The sequence below is a fragment of the Sylvia atricapilla genome, chromosome 5, assembly GCF_009819655.1.
Source record: "Sylvia atricapilla isolate bSylAtr1 chromosome 5, bSylAtr1.pri, whole genome shotgun sequence".
NCBI classification, from domain to species: domain Eukaryota; kingdom Metazoa; phylum Chordata; class Aves; order Passeriformes; family Sylviidae; genus Sylvia; species Sylvia atricapilla.
In genome coordinates this window covers 16,529,406-16,550,255 of record NC_089144.1, presented here as the reverse complement: position 1 = coordinate 16,550,255, position 20,850 = coordinate 16,529,406, and the positions used below count along the sequence as shown (strand labels likewise).

Below are 20,850 nucleotides of genomic sequence, written 5' to 3'. Positions count from 1 at the left end.
GCAGTGTCTGAGACTACTCACATAGTATGGTAGACCAAAGGTTCTTGGCTTGGTATCAACTGTCATTCTGATCAGAAAATAAACCACATAAAATGAAGATAGCACTTAAATAAATAGATTAAAATAGATTGGCCTAATAGAATTATAAACAGAAAATTGACTGCCAGATGCCTGTTCAGTCTGAAGAATCAGTTTGTACACCAATCAACTTAGCTCAGTTGGTCAGAGCAGGGTGCTAATGCTGCTAAGGGCTATGGGTCCAAACTCTGTACAGGAAATTCATTTAAGAGCTGGGACTTGATGATCCATGTGGATCCCTTCCAACTCAGAATATTCTGTAACTAATTTGGTAATCAGCAAAGCCAAAGCACTAAATTTTCCCAATAAAAATTAAAAATTACAAATGCTGTGCAAAATAATATACAGTGCAGATGACAGACTGCATGTGACTGGAATTACTTAATAAGATTAGTTACAAAATCATGCAGTAAGAACTACACACAGAGCAGACCTGGTAATCAGTGTTAGATAATGTGCAAAGTTCATCCTTAAGAGCATAGGAAGCATCAACTTAAAAAAAGATACAGTGGTTTAGCAGAATGCTGCCTGAATGTTGGTGTCACTTAGCAGCTAACACTTTCCAGAGTGTTTGTGGCTAGAAATAACTACATGATAAAATACTAGAAAAAAGCACTTATACCTTTCCCTTCAGTGCCCTGCATCAGAACTTAGGGACAGTGGTCTACATAATTTACAAAAGGAGATCTAGTACATGATGTTCATTGTTCTGCACAAGAGTGACCAGAAACAACTTAAGGAATAAACACATACTCTATCTTCATTAAGAGGTTTGTGCACTGAAGGCTTTTCAAAGAACAGGTTATGTGGCAAAATCCCCTATGCACACACACAGACAGCTACAATACCTGTGTCCAGCTGCTCCAATTGTAGCTTCTTGGAACTACTGTCACAGCAGTATCTACATTTGCCTAACAAAGTTAGAAACAGCTGAACTGAACACAGAAATGTTTCATCTGAAGTTATAGCACGATCAAGGGAGAATTAATACAACTCCTTAAGACATGCTCACTCCTCCTTCATCACCTCAGCACAAGCAGGCTCCAGGTTTGTTCCAGTACTTACAGACGTGGGTGATCTGCACTGGGATCTGCAGAGCTGCCATGGGGCTGGGGGCACTGCCTGTGCTCTCCTCCAAGCGAGCCACCCGGATCTGCACGTGCTGCACCCCCGAGCTGGAGTTAGTGTTTGCCAAGCCACTGCCACACTTGTTCTCTGGAAGCTGGTGCCCTGGATTGTTTTTTTGGTTCTCGTGGAGCTGTTTAAGACCCTTTATCAGCACTGAGAGAAAAAAACACTCATGCTAAAGCAGGTTGAGGAAGCACATTTGAAATGCTGCAATTGAGAATTTACCCAAGATGAAAAGAGCAAACAAAATCCTACAGCATCTGGAACTTAAGCAATCTCCAGAGATACAGAAACTAGAAATTTAACACATACATAGACATTTACAGTCAACTATAGCAGTAAACTAGATTTCCTCATGGAACCCAGGCATTTTTCATGATGCTGGGGGGGGGAGAGGTGGGGGGAAGAACACACAGGCCATAAAAGTTTGGAACTCTAGAAAGATGCATGGCATATCCCCAAGCTACAATCAAGTGCCAGTAAAGTGCCAGTATCACTAGTTGTGTAATACTGCTACCAGAAGTAAATCCTCTGATCTACAACATGGAAGCAGATTTGTTCAAGAGCTTGACAGAAATGTCACTGAAAATAGGGAGCAAGAGAGAACGAATCCCACAGTGGTTATATTACAATTCTTCACCTGTGTGTGAGGAGGCCCAGTGCTCCAACAGAACCACCCACCCTTCTTCTCTGATTGCTTTGGCCCAGCTGAGGGAGCAGCTGATGTAACAGCAGGTTACAAAACCTGAGGTCTCAGCTTTTCTAGAATTCATTACAGCAAACTGCCTAAACATCTCCCCTTCGTCAGGGAAAAGAGAGCAGAGCCTGTTGATTCAGTACTGCATTTATACTATACATTATTTGATGCAACAAGTGCCTATTAATTGTGGTAACAGGGGCTCTCCTCTCAGCTGCAGCCTTAAGGGAAGACTAATATACAAGCACACTGTCAACCACAGCTTGAGTGTGCATTAAACTGCATCCTTCATTAATTATAACATGACTAATCTCTCTGACTTTTTTCCTCTCCCTAAGTCAGACAAAGGGAGGTCTGAAGGTCACAGACACCCCTTTGGCTTGGGCACTAGTTTCTCCAAACCAGAATAGGAAAATGGTAGGAAATGTATTTGGGAGAGCTTTATATTCCTGATTCCTCCCCTCCTCCTCATTGCAGCTAGTAATAGATCCACCTTCTGTCTACAACTAAGGCTCAGTACTTGACAGAGATTACATTCTAACACATTGTAAAGGCAACACATCTAACCTGAGGCCATGGTCAGGCTGCAGGTACATATCCTCTTCCACCTGAAGAGGTCACTGCTCTCCATATCAAAGACCAGCATCATCTGAGATCTGCCAGCTGAGCTACTTATATACATGCTCTCACTTTAGCCAAAGCAAGAAGGGATGACAAAGTCTGTCTAGTTGTACATATCAGCTTGGCCTGTTTGACTGAAATACTTAAGGATTGCTTGCAGGAGCAATTCAGCCAGCAGATCCAAAGGGCCATTAACTTCCAGCAAAGGAGCAATTACTCTTTGGCCAGCAATGCTGTAAGCAGACAAAAAAATGCAGCCTTGTTCCTTTGACACAGGTGAAAGCAGTTTTCAGAAGTGTGCAAGTAGTACTTTACCAGGGAATGAAACATCTTTGTGGTTTGCAATCTGTCTTTTAATGGTCCACCATTTACTCCGAAGCCACTGTGGGGAGCGGACACTGCTCCATCCTTCAGCCAGTAAATCCCAATTGATGTCATTCTCATCAGAAACTTCAAGTTCCGCTATCCTGGCAGGATACAGAAAATATGGAGCTGTTAGAAACTGCCCTGCAGACCGGCAGGGGTGTCCACATGTCCGGCCGTGTCACACGTAACAGCGCAGAACGACATGCTAGTGACCAGCCCACCAGAGCTCAGGAATCGACACAGGCTTCCAAGGCTCCACGCTGCCAGAGGTCAAGCAGAATCATAAACAACAGAAGATGGACTAGACCTGTTAGATGATCCAGTCCATCTCCTTGCCATGCAGGATTATTCTCCTTAATTACTTATTCATTAGGTCTTAAATCGGATTATCAAGAAGCATTCCAAGTGGTGGTACTTGCATCTTTTCTTTTTGAAAAAAACACTCCCCAAACACATCTCCAAGGCAGGAAATACTTCCTGAGATTCACTCTGAACATTCACTTAATTAATTTCATGTTATGATATTTACTTGTTTTCTTCTAAGTAACAACCATTTGTCCTTAACACAGACTTTTGCCTTCTCTCAGACGCTTCTTAGCCAAAGTAGATGAAGTTAACTACAGCATTAAACACTTTCTCATAAATCAATCCCACCAGGCTCTCCAGATAAGGGACAGTCTTCTCTACCAGAATCTGTCTGAAATCACGAAAAATCTCTGAATTGCCCTTATCTGTACATGGAGCATATGAAAGAGAGGTGAATAGCGAGGGAAAATATTTTTGTGGAAGTTAAGAAAAGTCCTCTTCACAAACAAAGCAAGAGCACTCTTGCTAGCTAAAGAAAGAAAAAAGTAAAAATGAAAAAAACTACCAAAATCAATCCTGTAGGATGAATAAAGGACATCTGGACAGACCAAACCAGAAATACTAAGAAATATACCCAGCAAATTCTGAAATGTGGAATCAGGCTCCTCATTTTGAGTTCACGTCAAACAGCTTCAGCAAATTTGTCAATACTACTTTGTAAGTATCCTTAGATTCCCTGGATGTCTTGGCTTTTTATTCCCACCCACCCATAAAAATCCACTGGCTAAAAAGCCTGAGTAAAAGGCATTCAAAATGGGAGGAGGACTGGAGAGAGCAAAAGATTTCCAAAGTCACTACCAGGTTGCCAGTTCAAATGTAGTCAGAGATGCTGATATCCAATCAGTGTTTGGTGGCCTACATGAAATTAATTTGCAGTCTCAGTTTAGCTCTTTGTAGACAAGATGTCCACATCACAGAAACCACCACCACACTTGACCCTTGTTGGTCATCTCAGCAGAGAGGCCAAGGACTGAACGGGCAGGGAGACTGAGCTACCCTCCAGTTAAGGGTTAAAGCGCATCGGTGGGGCAACGTGTGGGAAGCTTGCACGGTTTGCTGCCTGTGCTGTACCTTTTCTGTGGAATAAAGAAGACTTCAGTCTCCAGGGTTTTCAATCTGACACCTTTCACGAACACTAACATTCACTAAAAAAACAAAAAACAAAAAATATGTTCAATAATAAATCTCTGGGAACTGTAAACACAGCAGTGATTTTTGGAAGGTTCTAAAATTTTCAGTGTCTAGGAAACCAGCAAAATGGACCCCAATGGAATCCTGCTAGCAACACATATTACAATCCTTTAAAAGTAACTAAAATAACAAACCTCAAGATCAGATTTATTTCATCCTCCTTGGTCCACTCGGTGCCCCCACTTTGTTTCCAGTTGAGATAGTTGAGCCATTTAGAGCGGCACTGCTTCTCCGAGCGCGTCCCGACCCGTTCTGCCACCGCAGCCCACGACACCCCTTGTGTGACAATGTCACCTGGCTCTGTGCTCGTCAGCTCGTGCACTACTTCTGCCAGCCTTTTTTCTTCTTTCTCTGTCCACTTTCCTGAAAGACAGAGAAGCCCTCCAACTTAACTAGCAGCACATACCCTCTGTTCTGATCCATAACATGCCAGCAGACATTTAACTTCCATGTCCAACACCTTATTCCAGATGCAAATATTAACTTGTGAAGAAGATGTAACTGCTCTTAATTACTAACCATTTATATTATGTTCATTCTTGATTAACAAATCAACAACTTAATTGGTCTGCTGCCGAATTTTTCTTTTCTCTTCCTTTCACAGATGAATAAGGCCACACAGAACTTGTCTAAACAGTGACCAAAGCAAACAGATCCAAGCTATCTGAACTGTATTAGCTGGAGTGAATTAACCATGTAACAATTTAGTAGACATTATTCACATGAGATCTGACTGAATTTTCCTTTATACTTGAATATATTATGTTTTGTAATATATACATTACAAAGTAAACAGTACTTTACTCCTGAAGTGCATCTGTCGCTCTCTTGATACCAAACACACAAATGTAAGTTTATAACCATTAAACACAAGGGACAGAATTTTAACCAGATTATCCACTTCTCACACCAGCATTTACCTCACCTGTGTTGCAGGTATCCTTCATCAGCCTACATCGATCCTTTACAGATGAAGCACTTCTCCCCAGTGCAGCTCCTATTGTGGCCCAATCATTACCATGCTTTACTCTCAGCCTAAAGAGAAATGTGCTTGTTAGCACTATAACCAGTTAGGAAACTACCAATATCAAATACTCTCTAATAAAAACAGGATGAATGTGCAGTTTACAGCCTTAAAGAGAGAACAGGGAAATCACTTTGCTACTTGACTATTAATATTTTCTGCTACTTTTTCCTATGTGTTTCTAGAAGCTTTTTGGACCAGCTAAGCTACAAAATACTTATAAAATGCATAGTACCTGTCTTGTAGGCAGATTGGGAGCCTTAATGAGTGTGTTAAACACAATATGAATGTTTAGATAAATGGCTGATTTCCATTCCATACAGGTACCTCAGTGATTTTCAGGTAGTGTAGAGAGCACTTAAGAAATTTAAATAATGCCCAATGAAAACCCAGGCATCCTACAATTTAAATTAAGCAAAACACTGCATAAACACATTCATCATTTTAGCAATCATCTTCCTCCTTCCTATGACAGCAGGTTGCTTAAAATGTTGATCCATGAATAGCTCTGACACATCTGGAACCACAGGCACCTTGTGAATGACACAAACCAGCTCAATTGATCCAAACAGATGCATCAATGCAAGGCAATATACTCCCTTCCTTCAGTCCAACAATTTCTTCCAACTGCTCAACCCAGGAAATGGGCAGGAGTTAAACTCTGCAGCTCTATCTCCTTGATCTATCAAATTCATACTCAAAATTAGGCTTTTTGAGCTGCACTGATAATTTATGCATCTGTAATACTTCCTACTGGAGATCCTACTATTGACCTGCCACTTATTTTAGGAATAACCTTTGTTCAGATTTCATAAAGAGAAGGAACTTCTGCTTCTCATAACCACAAATACTGACTGTGCTTGTAAAAATCTGAAACTCTTCTAGTTACAACATAAGCCTTGCTTTAGAACTTTGTTGCATATTGTTAGGTCCTGAACACACACTAGAAAAAAGTTTTAAAATAATCCAAATGTAGTTTTATTTTTCTTTAGATAGTAACCACTATTTTTGGATAGTGTTGGAGCAGTCAAATCAATTTGTAACTCTTCAGCGATTTCATATAAGGAAACCTTTAGAAATTGATCAAGCTACTAAATATGAACAAGGAAGAGTGACCTTGTTCATAAGATAACTTACTCTTTAAGCTTTTCAATTTCCTCAGGAGTATACCTAAGCAACAGGCAAATAAAAAGACATTATTTTAAACAGAAAGCACAGAGCATAAATATTTTTATTTTACTAACCACACAGCACACATTTAGTTACAACAAGAGATTAAGGAATTTCAGCTGTAAAAAACAATCTGACTGAATACTTCAGAAGAATGTGAGGAACAAATGCCATTTTCCACGAGTGCATTTCTAAGGTTAACTGGTATAAGATTCCTCTCATTTGTCAGAAAAACTCCTCATTCTCTGTAATCTTACCCCTTTGAACAGAATTAGAATTTTCTGCATTAGTGTTTCAAATAAACAGCTTCTTCCTTTCTGTCCCAGTTCACCACCACCATAAAAGTGTATCAGCACTGAGAAGACACTTTAATTTTCAACTACATTAAAAAAGTAAAATATAATATCCTTTCTGCATAGCACCAGATCACTGCTTTAAAGAATGGCATAAGGCGTGAAGATCAATTATTTCCAGGGCACAGCTCTAGAAGAAGTTATATCTCAGCAGATCCACGCTTGTGTCCAAGTACTCTCATCATATCAGAATCTGTTATTCACCTTTGTCTTGGGTTTTTTGTCTGTTTTTTAAATCTGGCATTGAATACCATCAATTGAACACAACTACTGCCAAGGATAGTCTATCAGAATTGAGCAGAGGTGACATATTATCAAGATCTAGGTCTGTTTGGCTAAAATTTTCTGTCTCACAGAGAACATGTCAAGCATAAATACATGACCCTACTCATACCAATAAAACCATGCAGCATTAGAGGGTTTCATACTTTCCAACATGGTTTCTGTCATCATACATGCGAAGAACTCTTCTATAGACAGCAAAGAGAGGCCGATTCAGACCCCAAGCTATTGTCCTGTAGAAATCTTTTCTTTCATCTTTTGACATTTCAAATATAATTTCAGTGGCATCTTTTATTCCACGGGCCTAGAACAAAGCATTTAAAAACAAAAACAGAAACCACAAAAAAAACCACCTTAGATAAAGTCTCCTAGGAATCAAGAAGTAGAACACAAGAACTGAAGCCATTATGTAACTTTCTGTGTATCACAAACACTACAGTCCAAAAAACCTGAGTATTTACGGATGAGCTCCCTCAAATACAAACTCTTGAACACCAGGGTTTGCTGTTTTGGTTTTTTTATGTTGGAGTCCAGGGAGACACAGAAATCTAACACCTATCCACATATATGGAAAAAAAAAATTGTCCAATGTATATTTTAAGATCAGAAATTGAACCATGATAGAGAAACTCTGGTGGAATTAGTCGGGGGCCATACAGGGGAAGGCTGTCAAACAGTGCTATCCTGATTTATTACATAATTTTAGATATTCCTTATGCAAAAGCAATTTCTTTCAATTAAACTACTCTTCTTGTTCTGATGGAAACTCAAATAAATTCAATACAAGAACACTGCAATGAAGTATAACAGTAAAACTTAACTTCAGCTTAAACTAACAACCACTATATTTCAATTATGCAAAGCAGTACAAGAAAGCAGATAAGTGGGAAAAGGATGAATCAAATGATTTATCAGTAACTCAGGAAAGTTATTTAGCTAGCTTAAAAAAGCTTCACTAGATTTAAAACATAGTATTACCCATGAATGATTTTGTGGCAGAAACTCTAATATGTGTGTGGGCAGACACACTCTCTTCAACTAATACTGTGGATTTTTATCCCAATGAACACTAAATTCAGGGCTTGTTTGTTTAAACCACAAGTGAAGGATGGTGAAACTGTAATATCCAGGTTATATATTCTCAGTTTTAAGGGCTCAGCTCAAATATTTTCAGCTGGAAGCCTACCACAAACATGACTTATGGGCAATTATCACTGTCAGCATGTTCACCACATGCCCATTTACACTGAACTCTGACCCCAATAATTTAAGGGAAAGAAAGCAGACACAGACATCCTGCTACTGTAGTACACAATCACAGACTTGGCACCAAGGACATCTGGAAGCTGTATTCAGTGCTCAGTAAGGAAAAATTATCTCTATTGCTAGTGCAATTTTTTCCCACCATCTTCAACAAGGGTTTTATGAATCCTCAGTGTATAGTCAGAGAAAGAGATTTAACAAAATATCCTGTCAGGATGCTCAAAATGGGCTATATCAGTACAGAAATTACAAGCAATGTTACATTCAGTAGTACTTAAATCCTGTCTATGAATAAAATTTTCTTACGTATTTCAAATGGGTAATGGCTATTCCTATAATAAATCAATTCACTTGTGTATTCAGGGAAGTACTAAATAAAGTTGGTTTCTGGCAGGAACTGTATCACCACATCAAGAGCAGGGAACATGCTCTAAACATACCTTTAAATAACGCTCAATGTTACTCATCAAAATGTCAATTTCTTCCTTTGACCACATCCCTTGCTTCCACTTATGGCCTGAAAACAAAAATGACAACTAATTACTGAAGTGAAGGCCAGAAAAACAGCAAGAACAGAAGTATCTGAAAACATTACCCATACTGCAATTAAAAAGGAAAAGAATAATTTTAGCTACTAAAATATAACTAGCATTAATTTTAAACAGATGTTATTTCATAACTGACAGTAACCATCAACTAATATTTAAAAAATGTGAGTCAGACCCCTCTTCAAAAGCATCCCATTTTTAAAAACAGCATGAACTCTGCTATGTGCTGTCATGTCACATTTTCAGGCTTTCTCTTCAGCTGCAACTAAAAAATTTCTGTCTTTAAACTGACAGCTGAATTTTCCATGCACTCAAAATGATTCCAGAAGCTGGAACTTAAAATATGACTCAGAAGACTACCTGAAGAATTGGCAACGAGGTGGGGTCCTCTTGCATGCCTTAACACTCCTGAACATGAGAGTAGTGCCACCTACTGTGAGTGCTTTTCATACAGATAAATGCTCCATTTTAGCCATTTTTGACAAGCTGGTCCCCATCTCTCTCCTTTTTGCATTGGGAGTAATGCTCAGGGGTCACAGTCAACATAAAACCTTGTGGTGGGTCTTTTACTTCCCCCAAATAAAAGTGGCAAACCAATAGAAACAAATAACGTTTCCTCTCTGTCTATGCCCTTAGCAACTACAATGCTAGCTAAGCTTTAAAAGCAAACCTAACCAACTTTATTCAGAGAGAAAATTTCATACCTGAAGTCTATCAACAAAACATTAAAACCTTTCTCCTCTAAATTATCTTCTTTCCCTCTTACGGTCACACAATACTTTTAATTAAGCTTATGCTGGTGTGACCCAGTTTACAGACTGGTGTGTGCTGGCTACCTGCCCACCTCTGCTCAGAAAAATCAGGGTACTTCCTTCTCAGCCTGCTAATTACCAGAGCTGAGAGACAGAACACACCAAAGAGACTGTTTACTCAAATCCAATTATAATGAAAAGTACAGGCATTACTACTAATTCCACTGGAACTGGTGAGAGAGTATTCCTTCCCTGTGCCCCATAGCTTCAGTCCCTTCTTCCACAGTTACAGAGACAGAACAATAATGTACTCCTGTAACTGTGATTCACACTGGTCCACACCTCTGAACTGACTTAATGGGACACTGCTACTCTTTACATGGAATATCCTTTAACACTGAATTATTTTAGGAAAGGACATATATTCTGCACTTCACATGTTTACATATTCATAGTCAAGATTATCCACAGGTCTGGAAAGAAAGCATTATCAAATGGAGACTACTATAAAATGATGAGCCCAGACAACGCATACCAAAGACTGAGCTACTGTAAAAGAAGACACGCACTGGCATTCCTCCACTGCTGATCTCTGTGACAAACCACAGAGCTTACAAGGAAAGTTCAGTCAGTAGAGATTCTCAAATATTTTTCTTGGCATATTTTACTAGAAATGTCTTCCTCAAGTTATTAATCTCTAAACTGGAATCACCAGATTGAATGCCCTTCTTTGAGAATGCTGTCTCTTCTTAAAGGGCTTTTAACAAAAAGGAGAGTTGCTTTGAGCTGACAAAAAAAATTCCTCTAGAAAAAGTAAGTCAAAGTAAGAAAAACAGTAGAGGGGCTGAGGAAACCAGAAAGACAACATGGCTTCATTTGACACTAAGTTTTTTCTCTAGGTTTAGAAAGGTTTATCTTTCCTCCTCCACTTCCCCTGTGGGGAGGAAAATAAAAAACAAAACCTCTTGACTTCAGCAACTACTACATGATTGCACAGATATATCTGGAAAGGGAGGAATGCCCTGTGCAGTGGAAGTTTTAGGAGTAGCAGGGATTATTTCATTAGGTCCTGGTCTGCAGGAGCCTTCTTCTTCTGAAGTAACTCCATTAACCTGACCATGGATTGGTTTTTTCTTGGTGTCCCCCACTTCTGCTGCAGCTTCCCACCCTCTGACCAGGAAAACTCTTCCATCTGGGCTGACTCACAGCCCTTCTCTACTGTGGCGACTGTCACCACTGCAGGCATGGCCCATCTCCAAAAAGCCAGACCAGAGATTACTTTATGCAACTTGCAAAATGTTCTGAGATACTTGGAATAGGTTACCTTTCTACAGCATGGGAGAACCACTTTTGAAATACCCTACCTTTATTGGTTAGAGAATCCTTATCCTCTTTGGTTGTGAACCAGGCTTGACTAACAGCTGATACTTCTTCATTGCCCAGTGGGGAGATTTCATCCAACTGTTCATTCTGAAGAATCTTGGAATGACCAATATAAAATAACACAGTCAGATATTCAGTTGTTTACATCAATTTGCAATTAACATGGTGTCATAGTTTGAAGGAAAATTCAATCAGTCACCTTGCTGACTGTTCAAAAGTGTCATGAATTGAGACATGGCATTGGAACTATCACCTTTCTTAAAACTGAGTAAGATTTAGCATATTAATATACAGATGTGGTGAGAATTAATTAGGTAGCATTCTTCACCTTGTTTAATGCACAGTAAGTAAGAAGAGTCTCACTGGCTGTGGTGGAAACAGGATTATATCCAGCATCTCCAATCTAGAACTTCCAAACATGGTATACTCAAAATTAAAAACTGCATGTAACTGTTAGGACTGGTGACAAGACAAAGCTTATTTAATCCTGTTATGAAGTTTAACTTACAATGAAAAAACGACAAAAATAACAGATACACCTGTATTCCATGCAGATCACAACAGAGCACATAATTACCAGTGGAGGGTTACCTCTATCACTCTTTGCAGTATTGCTCTTTGGGCAGTAACTTAAGACTACAAATAACCTCTCATACATAAAATTTTCCAGTTGTTCCTTTATAGACCAGCATTTTTACAAACAACATCCACATTCACATACATTCGTTTCAAGGAGCCTTATTCTTTTAGTAAGCATTTCTGATACTTGTTTCCCTTTTCAATTTAAATAAAAGCACACATCAAATAGGTAAATTTTCAAGTTTTACTGTACCTGAATCTGGGTAACAGTTCCTTCATTAATCTCATCTTCAGCTACCTCAGTGGTAGCAGTCATGGTCACCTCAAAGCTCTGATCATTTTCTGAAACTTCAGAATGGGTAAGTTAGTTGCACACTTAACTCCTGAAGCATTTTTTACACATGCTATGTGTTTTATTAATTGCTACCTTGAAGTGAAAATTGTGAAGAGCCTTATTCAAGCCTTATTTATTTGTTGACCCAGTAAATTCACTAAAATTATTATCAACTGCTTCTCTTCATAAAATTTAAATATGGATTTTGAAACCTTCGGTTTTATGCTTGACTACAACTATGACCTAATGTGAAACATAATGTGCTTGTTGCAAAAATTTGAAACTGTATTATTATTTCTTTTCCAGCCCTATCCCTAGTAATTTCCAGTTATTAAAGGACAACATTCAAATCTTTTGGCTGCATGCATTTTCCCCAATCCTCCTTCAACTTCAATATGAAAATGCCTTTACTTCAAAGGAATTTCTACTTAGTTTCACAAAATAAATAAACAAATGCACTCTAGGTACTGCAAATTGGTATTTTAACTATATCTGGTTCTGTCTCTTTTTGGGAGACTATATTAAACTTTCTAATATTCAATCAACTTCTAGAAGACTAATTCAGTATTCACCCCATCTTTTTTACATCAATCTCTTTTACATACACCTCAATATTGGAAAACAGCAAAATACTAGTCTGATCATTAAAAAAACCTCAAATCTCTTTGCAGGAGAGCATCTAGTTGTTCATTTACTTATCCTTCATTTTATTCAACCTGTGCCTGCACATCTCTGAACTACTGTAACACAGGCTTATTTTGTCACTACTACTTGTTGCAAAACTATCTAAGGCTGAAAAAAAAATTATACCCAAGTATATTAATAGAATTTGGAAGAAAACCCCATGCAAAATATTCTACTGTGATTCAAGAGTCCACTTTTAACCTTAACCAACAGATATATTTGCTATAGGAGTACATAAAAGAACTTACTTGGAACTGCAACAACAGAAATGCACGGAGTAGAATCATCAAGGCTTTGATCATCCTCTGATAAGCAAAGTCTCTTGTGTGGAGGTTCAGAGCTGTCTTCAGAGTCTACTTCATCAGCTTCTAACAACAAAAACACACCCAGGTTACTTCCTACAAGCTAAGTGGAGCCTTGGACAGAGCTCTCCTAAAAAGCAGGCCAAAGCAAACAGGAGAAGCAAATGTGACAGGCTGGTTCTGTGCTTTGCTGCTGCCCAGGAACCTGGCCTAAGTTATGGGCAACAACAGTTCACATGCTTTCTGTCTTTCATGCACTTTCTTTGAAAATTCCATCCACAGTCTGTTGTACACAAATCAGTCTACAAAACTTGGGTACTTGCTTGGCTCTAAGAATCCCTTTCAGCTGAAATAAACCACAGCAACTCTATCTTTGTATGGCACACACAGACAGTTTTGGGATTTATACCTAGTTCAACACTTTATCATTCTTTAAACCAAAGCAGAACAATTCTTGCACAGTAAGCTGCACCTAAATAGCTCACAGAATTTGTGGGCAGGGATGTATGGCGGTCACATCAATCAAAACAAAGAAGAAAAAAAAATACTACATAATACAGTTCTATACCATTTTGAGGGCAATGAAGAATTAGGTTCCCTTCAGTATCCTGAGTCAAAGTCACAGAGTTCACGGTTTCTACTGTCACTGTGTCAGACTCTTCTTCAACTGTGCTCATACTCAAACCTGAAAGAGCAACACACAGATTACATTTTTCTGCACCTGGACTCCACTTGGACCATAATGCTGCTTCCATCCCCTAACAACCAGCACAAACTCCCACAGGCAATGAGCCTGCTCCTTCACATAAAAAACCACAATTTCAGGCATTCACCTACCTGTACTTTCCTGCACACATATACTGCACAGGCTAAAACTGGACAGCTTAAAAGTAACTTTTCCAGTTAAAAATAGTACCTAAACTCCCTATTAGGAGGATATGCAATCTACTGATTTCTTTTTTCTTCAAACACAAACCTAGGCTATTACTCTTTCAGCATTTCTAAATTCTTCACATCTGATGATATTTGTCCAGTATTTGTTACATTGTTAATTTAATAATTCTGCTATTATAGAACAGAAAGCTAGTCAGGACCAACAAGTACTTTTCTAGCGTCCTTTTAGTCACAGCAGCCCTATTTACAGACTGCCAACTTGCAAAGTTTTATTCTCCTTCCATGCATATAACTAAATGTGAAACTTGTATTTTTTTTCTTTTACATTTAAACAACAAGAGCAACAGATAAATTGGTTGCAAGCAGTCACCATTACAAAAAGCTACTGAGAGAACAAGTAATCCAGGATAAGCCTTATACACTGAAGTCAAGAATTAGGGTAATATGAAGTGTCTCTGATAATTCCATTTCCACTATCAAAGTATTGCAATGAAACACAAAGTTTCTAAGACATTCTATGAAACCACCAGCAGCAATTCTGAAATAAAACAAAGCAGAACCCCACAATTTTATCCAGATAAAATTGTGATATTTCAGATATCCAAAACCCCACAGTTTTATCCAGATAAAAAGAGATGCAACCTTTGCTGCTGCAGAAGCTAAATGAAATCACATATAAAATATCCAGAAGCTTTGCAAAGATTTCATCACAGTTTTAAGCCTGCATTTGTTGACCTTGGCAGAGATTTGTAAAAAGAAAATATCATCCTTTAACTGCTCAGTCCTTTTTCTGTGTTTACTCATATGTCAACAACAACAACAAATCACTTTTAACTCTTATTTTGAAGCCAAAATGTTGTTAAAAAGTATCTGGCTATAGCTTTAGAAATAAGAAATCACAAATACATTACAATTTTTCCATGTACTAGGCAGAGATACTCATATAACCATATGCAAGCGGAATTTACAACCTGGATTTCAAATTCCCTACATAATGTTAACAATATTGCATCAGCAGGAGATTATTTAATTTTTAATCAGAAAACATGTTCTTCAGTATTGAAGATTCCCAAGAGAAGTGTTATCCTAGAAAGATAAAACTACTGCCAGTCCTTCCAAAAAACTACTTCTCACCTCTCAAGCTTGTTGAAGATTTGGCACATCTTTAAGAGCACACAGTGAGTGATTCCTCAAATGAAGTGATATTACTCTCCTGAACATGCAAAAAATTTCAGATACCACTGGCATTTTAAATCAGAGAGTTCTCAAACTTTCACATCTACCATCAGCAGCAGTTTCTTGCCATATGCAAGTGTAGGAGGGAGTAACTTCCTTGGGATTCATCTGCTGCTGAGTTTTCCAGCCTGTGCTCTATCCTTCACTAGAAGCTGCTGTTTGCTGCAGGGCTGTAATACTGATTTTAGGAACCAGTGAGGCATCCTTAATGTTAAAACATGGGGAGAGACATCCAAAGCATTGCAGCTAAATTAGCAGACTGTAACTTTTTCAACCCATTTTTAAGTTATTAATTTAGCTTTTGGAGAGTGAACAAACTGGGCCAAAATAAACAGATTTTCTTTTTTACGTTCATACGTACTTTCTGAGTAAGTTTTACTACAGGGACTGCTGTAGTAAAAATCCTTAAAGTTACTGGAAATGAGGTGGAGGATTATTTCTTAATTTTATGTCAACTAGCTGTCACAACGTTTTTTTTTTTTTTTACAATCAGTTGAAAGCATCTATTTTTCTTTTCACCCTTTTAGGGGCCTGAAAGACATGAGCTTTATAAGACACATTACAACAGAAATTTACTTCATCTACAGCTGCTCTGAAAGCAGTGGAAACTATAGCACCGTCCACAGAAGAAGACAGAGCAGACCATTCCTTCTTTTATAGGAAGACAGATAAAAATCAAGTACAGGCACAGCAAAGCTGGGTCATTCTTTTAGCAGATACTCAGGACTTGACGAGAATCAATCTGTGCATTTAGAGGATTTGGCTACCAAATAAAAAACACAGGGCAATTAACCCCTTTACATTCTCTGCCTTGCAAGTTTGCAAATTAGGAGGGAACAGGACACAGAATAAAAGGGATCCACACATCCAAATAGGGCATTCCCAGAGATTGGGAGGGAGCTACACCAGGAGCAGTAGCTGCAGCCCTGACTGTTCCATCCAGAGCCGTAACAGGATTTACCAGACAGTGGCTGAGGCAGCAGATCCGAGAGCACTGACTCCTCTGATCAAGTCACACATGTGCAGCTGTCAGCTCCAGCTCCCACAAACTGCAGAGTACCCGACACTGGGCACTGCACTTAGTTTAAGGACCTGTGACTTCCCAACCAACATTCCTCAATGTAATACCTGGATCGAGGATGAGTTTGTAACTCCTTGCCAGTTTCCCAAAAATGGTCTACACCACTTGTAAGTGCAGGCTCTCTCTCAAAAAACCAGTGATGCTCTGTGTAAGATACTCAAGATTTAGCATATCCTAAGTTTTCTGAGTGAAGGTAATAACCTTGACTGAGCCTGGATAAAAACTTAGAAAGAGCCAAATCCTTGATTTGATTCCCATCAACTTTAATGCATATGGCCTTAGACTACAATTGAAAACTGAGTAGAAAGAACATAAGGAATAAAGTCAAAGTCAGGTGCATATTTTGGACACTACTTTTTATTCATTAGACCATACAAATACAAGAAAGCTGAAAGAAAAAAACCAACCAACCAACTAACCAACCAACCAGGCTCTTTCAAGCTACATTTACCCCAGCACAGGGGCACCAACACATTAACACACAAATGAGCAACCAAAATCTGGAGTAACTGCGGTGGTTCTTTTGAGTCATAGGAAACCATCTCCAGATCTTACAAACCTTATTGTTTCACACTTAAATAACGAGGGAGCTACCAGGTACTCTGAACATGCATCAAACACAACACATTTCAAGGGAGTTCAGTGGCTAAAGCCCAGCGCTGCCGCCCGAGCCAACGCCCTTTGGTGCCTTCTCCTGGCCCCGGCTGCAATGACAGCCAAGGTTTCTTAATTAGCGAGAATTAGGACCCGAAGAGTCTAATCATCTACAAAATATCATCTTCTTTCCACAACCTTCCTAAGTGTGCTTTTGGAAATGTAAACAAGTTTTATTTTAAACAAAAGGCTTATGTGAATTTTAAATTAACAACTCAAGGCTTTTCTTTATAATCTTTGATTCATACACATTCTTTACAGAGATGCCAATCTATCATTAACATTTCATGTTCTGAAGGACAGTGTTAGCTTTTGAGAATGAGAACAGTGTTGGATAGACATGCACCAGAAGTGTGGATGCCATAAACCATAATGAAACAACACCTTAGAAATCAGTGTCAATTCAATCAGCATATTTTGCCTTGCTGGATTTCTGTGTGTATTTACCAAACTCAGCATTTTTCAGAGCAGCATTCCAATTTCAAACAGGCTTCAACATGCAGCCAAAGAGGTGGGAAAATGCTTAGTCTACAAGACTCATTTAATACAGAATTCCAATGTAAGTTTTCCACTAAAGCCACATAATAAAGCCGTTCTTATTTATCTGGGAAGCATGCAGCAGAATTACGGCAGAAAAAAACAAACTCAAAAAGCTGATTTTACACCAAGCTAAAAAAAATTTAACATCCTAATACAAAATTCCTTTAATTCTAAATAGTTGTCATCAGGCAGAAGGGCTCAATTCTTCTGTGGGCTGTAAGACTTAAGCACTTCTAAGAAACAGTATTTTTACTCTTGCAGACAGAATTCCGTCATTGCCCCACGTTATTAACTGAATGTTATTTCTAGTCTTCAGTGGACTGTTGTAAATATTTTAAAATTTCTATAGTAAGTAATATTAAAGGCTGTGTTCTCTGCATTGGGTCATAAGTACGTGTCACTAACTCCTGTTAAAAGCAAAAACTGAAGTTTACTAAGGGCAGTTTCCAGTTACTGTGCATTTAATTGGAACAATCCTGTGGAATGCATTGGGATCTTGATTACCTGTTCAAGAGTAACACCAAGGAAACAAAGTCATTACAGGACCTCTCACTTTAGGAAGCCTGAACGTTTACTGTATTCCACACCAAGTCAGCACTTCCAGTACATTATCAGGAGTTTTCATTATTCAACTAGTGCCAGTGCCAGTGCTGTTAAGCTAATATTCAACAAATCCTCCCCACCTTTACTCCAGACTGAATTGGTTCTGCAGAAATTTAAAATTCCACTTCACAGAAATTTTCTTTAACTGCTTCCAACAATGGATACAAAAAGGAACCAAACTAGGCAGACACCAATCACAAGGATGCAGGGACCTGAGTCTGGGGCATACAAGGATTTATTAATCTGTATCAGCAGGAGATTACAGCCCTTTATGAACAGTTACATCCTACTCATCAGTGGTACTTAGAGAAGTGGGCCATCACTGGAAGAGAATATATGGGAGACACAACGGGACAAAGCGTTCTCATTTGCATTGATCCAAATTTGGCAGAACTCCATGAGTTTTAGCCTGCCCATTAAAAGTCTAATAAAAAACACTGAGCATGCTTTAATGTCACACGGGAAAAAAACAACACAAAACAAAATAAAACCTATGTCCTAGCTCTTTCAGAAGAAACAAACACATAAAGTTTCAAGTTTTCTTTTTCAGGAATTGGCGTTTGGGCACAAGGTTGTGGCTATGGATAGAAACCTTCCTAAGCATCATATCTAGTAAAATTATTTTCCCTTCATGTAAATCCAGTTCATGCTAAGCATTTCAGAAACTTCTTCACCTTTATTAACCATGGGTAGAATTTTAACATGCAAGAAAAGTAAGAAAAATTATCCTAACTGTAAGACTGATAAACAAGGAGAAGTGTTTCTTGCTTTCTGATGGACAGATAAGCACAGAAATGATGCTAAAAAAAAAAAAAAAAAGACGTATTAAATACAGTAGAGAGGTCTTTGTCTCTTTCATGGTTATTTTTTATAACTTTGTGTTGTTAAGACAAAAATCAGTATTTTTGGGCATTCTACTTAAGGACTTGTAATTAACGTTCAATCTTTTCAGTAAGTCATAAGACATCATGAAGTTGTCTTTTATTATAATCCCGTGAAATGATGGAAATTAAAACCAGAATGATGCGTCCATCTCAATGCAGAACCTGCATCTCCTGGTTTTGCAAAGGAATTCTAACTATGCTGTCAAGAGGCCAACCTACATCTGTAGCCAGAGCAGCGCTGGCAAACAAAAAGCATTTTCTAGATTACTTCAATTAACAATGGCCAGGTGGGGCTGAACAGCGTAACTCTGTGAATGAATACATACAAATACTAGCAGTCGGCTGAAGAAATAGCTGGTACAAGCATAATACACGTCACCATGCCCAAGGGCACAACCAAGAATAAAGAGACCGCAGAAAAGAAAAAAAAAAAGAAAAAGGTAAAAAGGAAAAAGAGGTGTGTGTGGGGAAATAGAGGCTTTCCCGAGCGGAATCCTTTATTTTGGCAAAACAGAGCGTAGCCCTAGTGCAGAAGAATCCTGCTGCCGATCTAAGATGAAACCCCTGATCGTGGCAGAGTCGAACATTTCAGACTCCACTTGCCCTAAGCAGCCTCAAATCACAACTGTCGCTGGGAAAAAGAAGAGATTATGAAACAAAACAGATAAAACCCACAAGCTCAGGATACGCCAAGCACAGACCCGACGAGGGGAAATCGAGAAATTCAAATACGATCGTGCAGGTGGCTTCTTATTAGAGACATCCAGGCATGGGGGAGGGAGTTAAAACCAGAAAAAACAACAATTAAAAAACCTAAAACAAAATAAAAAACCCCGCGCTGGCCGGCCTCCGCTTGCCCTGCCCACCCAGGGGAGCCGGCTTTGGTTATTTCCAGGGCCGGTCGCTCCGTCCGCTTCCCGATTTCCCCGCGCGCAGCGCTCCCGACGCCGGGCAGCTCCCCGGGAAGGCGGGCAGCCGCGGCCCAGGGCTCTCCCAGGAGAGCAGCCGGCGGGAGGCAGCGGCCCTGCCCCTGCCCCGGCACTGCCCCCGGGGCGGCGGCTCCGGGCCCGCCTCAGCCCCGCTGCCCCGCGGCCGCCAGCGCCGCCATTTGGCCCCGGGCGGCCGCCGCCATTTTCCCGTGCCCTCGGCGGGCGGCGGCGCCGGACGGACCCGCCGCGGGCTCCGCCGCCCGCCCGGCCCTGCCCGCCCGGCCGCCAGCCCGGCCCGAGCGCGCCCGGCCGCGGGGCCGCACACGGCCGCTCCCCGCCCCGTCCCCTCCCCTCCGCCCGCGGCCGCCGCCGCTGCCCGGAGCTCCCGGCCCTGCGATCCCGCAGGGCCCCGCGCACTTACTTCCTGTTTTGGGTCCGGGCACTTGAGAAACCAGGATGGAGACTCCCAAGTACCAGGATGGAGGCGCCGGGCGGCGGCGGGCGGCGAGCGGGGGAGGCGGAGGCGGCGGCGGGGCGAGGCGCGGCGAGCCCGCCGGAAGGGCCCGCGCCAGCCCGCCCGGCGCTTCCGCCCGCCCGCGCCGCGCCACAAAGCGCACGGAGCGGGGCGCCCGGCGCCGGCCGCGCCACAAAGCGCACGGCGCCTTCCCTGCCCGGCTCGGGGAACGGAGCCCCTGAACATCCGCACGGCCTTCGCCGCAGGGTCGCTTGGGCTGGGGAAGACCTCCGAGACTGTGGAGCGCAACCTACAACCGAGTACCACCCTGTCAACCACACTATGGCCCTCAGTGCCGCGTCCAGACTGTCCTCAAACACCTCCAGCCGTGGTGGCTCCATCCAGCACTTCCCTGGGTAGCCCATTCCGGTGTTTAATCAGTGGATGGCAATCA

At 40.5% G+C, this 20,850-nt stretch overlaps 1 protein-coding gene across 2 annotated transcripts in view; it reads right to left on the bottom strand.

The window, feature by feature from the left end:
- The window catches only part of DMTF1 (cyclin D binding myb like transcription factor 1), a 28,865-nt gene extending 8,383 nt beyond the window's left edge, over positions 1 to 20,482 (bottom strand). The window contains exons 1-12 of one of the 2 annotated variants that reach the window (XM_066318777.1): positions 20,364 to 20,482; positions 13,690 to 13,806; positions 13,068 to 13,187; positions 12,055 to 12,149; positions 11,204 to 11,318; positions 8,980 to 9,056; positions 7,423 to 7,580; positions 6,609 to 6,641; positions 5,373 to 5,482; positions 4,582 to 4,810; positions 2,840 to 2,991; positions 1,144 to 1,359 (exon numbers count right to left, since the gene is read on the bottom strand). In XM_066318777.1, the coding sequence (XP_066174874.1) occupies positions 1,144 to 1,359; positions 2,840 to 2,991; positions 4,582 to 4,810; positions 5,373 to 5,482; positions 6,609 to 6,641; positions 7,423 to 7,580; positions 8,980 to 9,056; positions 11,204 to 11,318; positions 12,055 to 12,149; positions 13,068 to 13,187; positions 13,690 to 13,798 (1,414 nt within the window). In that variant the 5' untranslated portion in view covers positions 13,799 to 13,806; positions 20,364 to 20,482. The remainder of the gene's footprint in view (positions 1 to 1,143; positions 1,360 to 2,839; positions 2,992 to 4,581; positions 4,811 to 5,372; positions 5,483 to 6,608; positions 6,642 to 7,422; positions 7,581 to 8,979; positions 9,057 to 11,203; positions 11,319 to 12,054; positions 12,150 to 13,067; positions 13,188 to 13,689; positions 13,807 to 20,363) is intronic. The other variant, XM_066318778.1, reaches the window with a different exon arrangement.
- Positions 20,483 to 20,850: the final 368 nt, after the last annotated feature.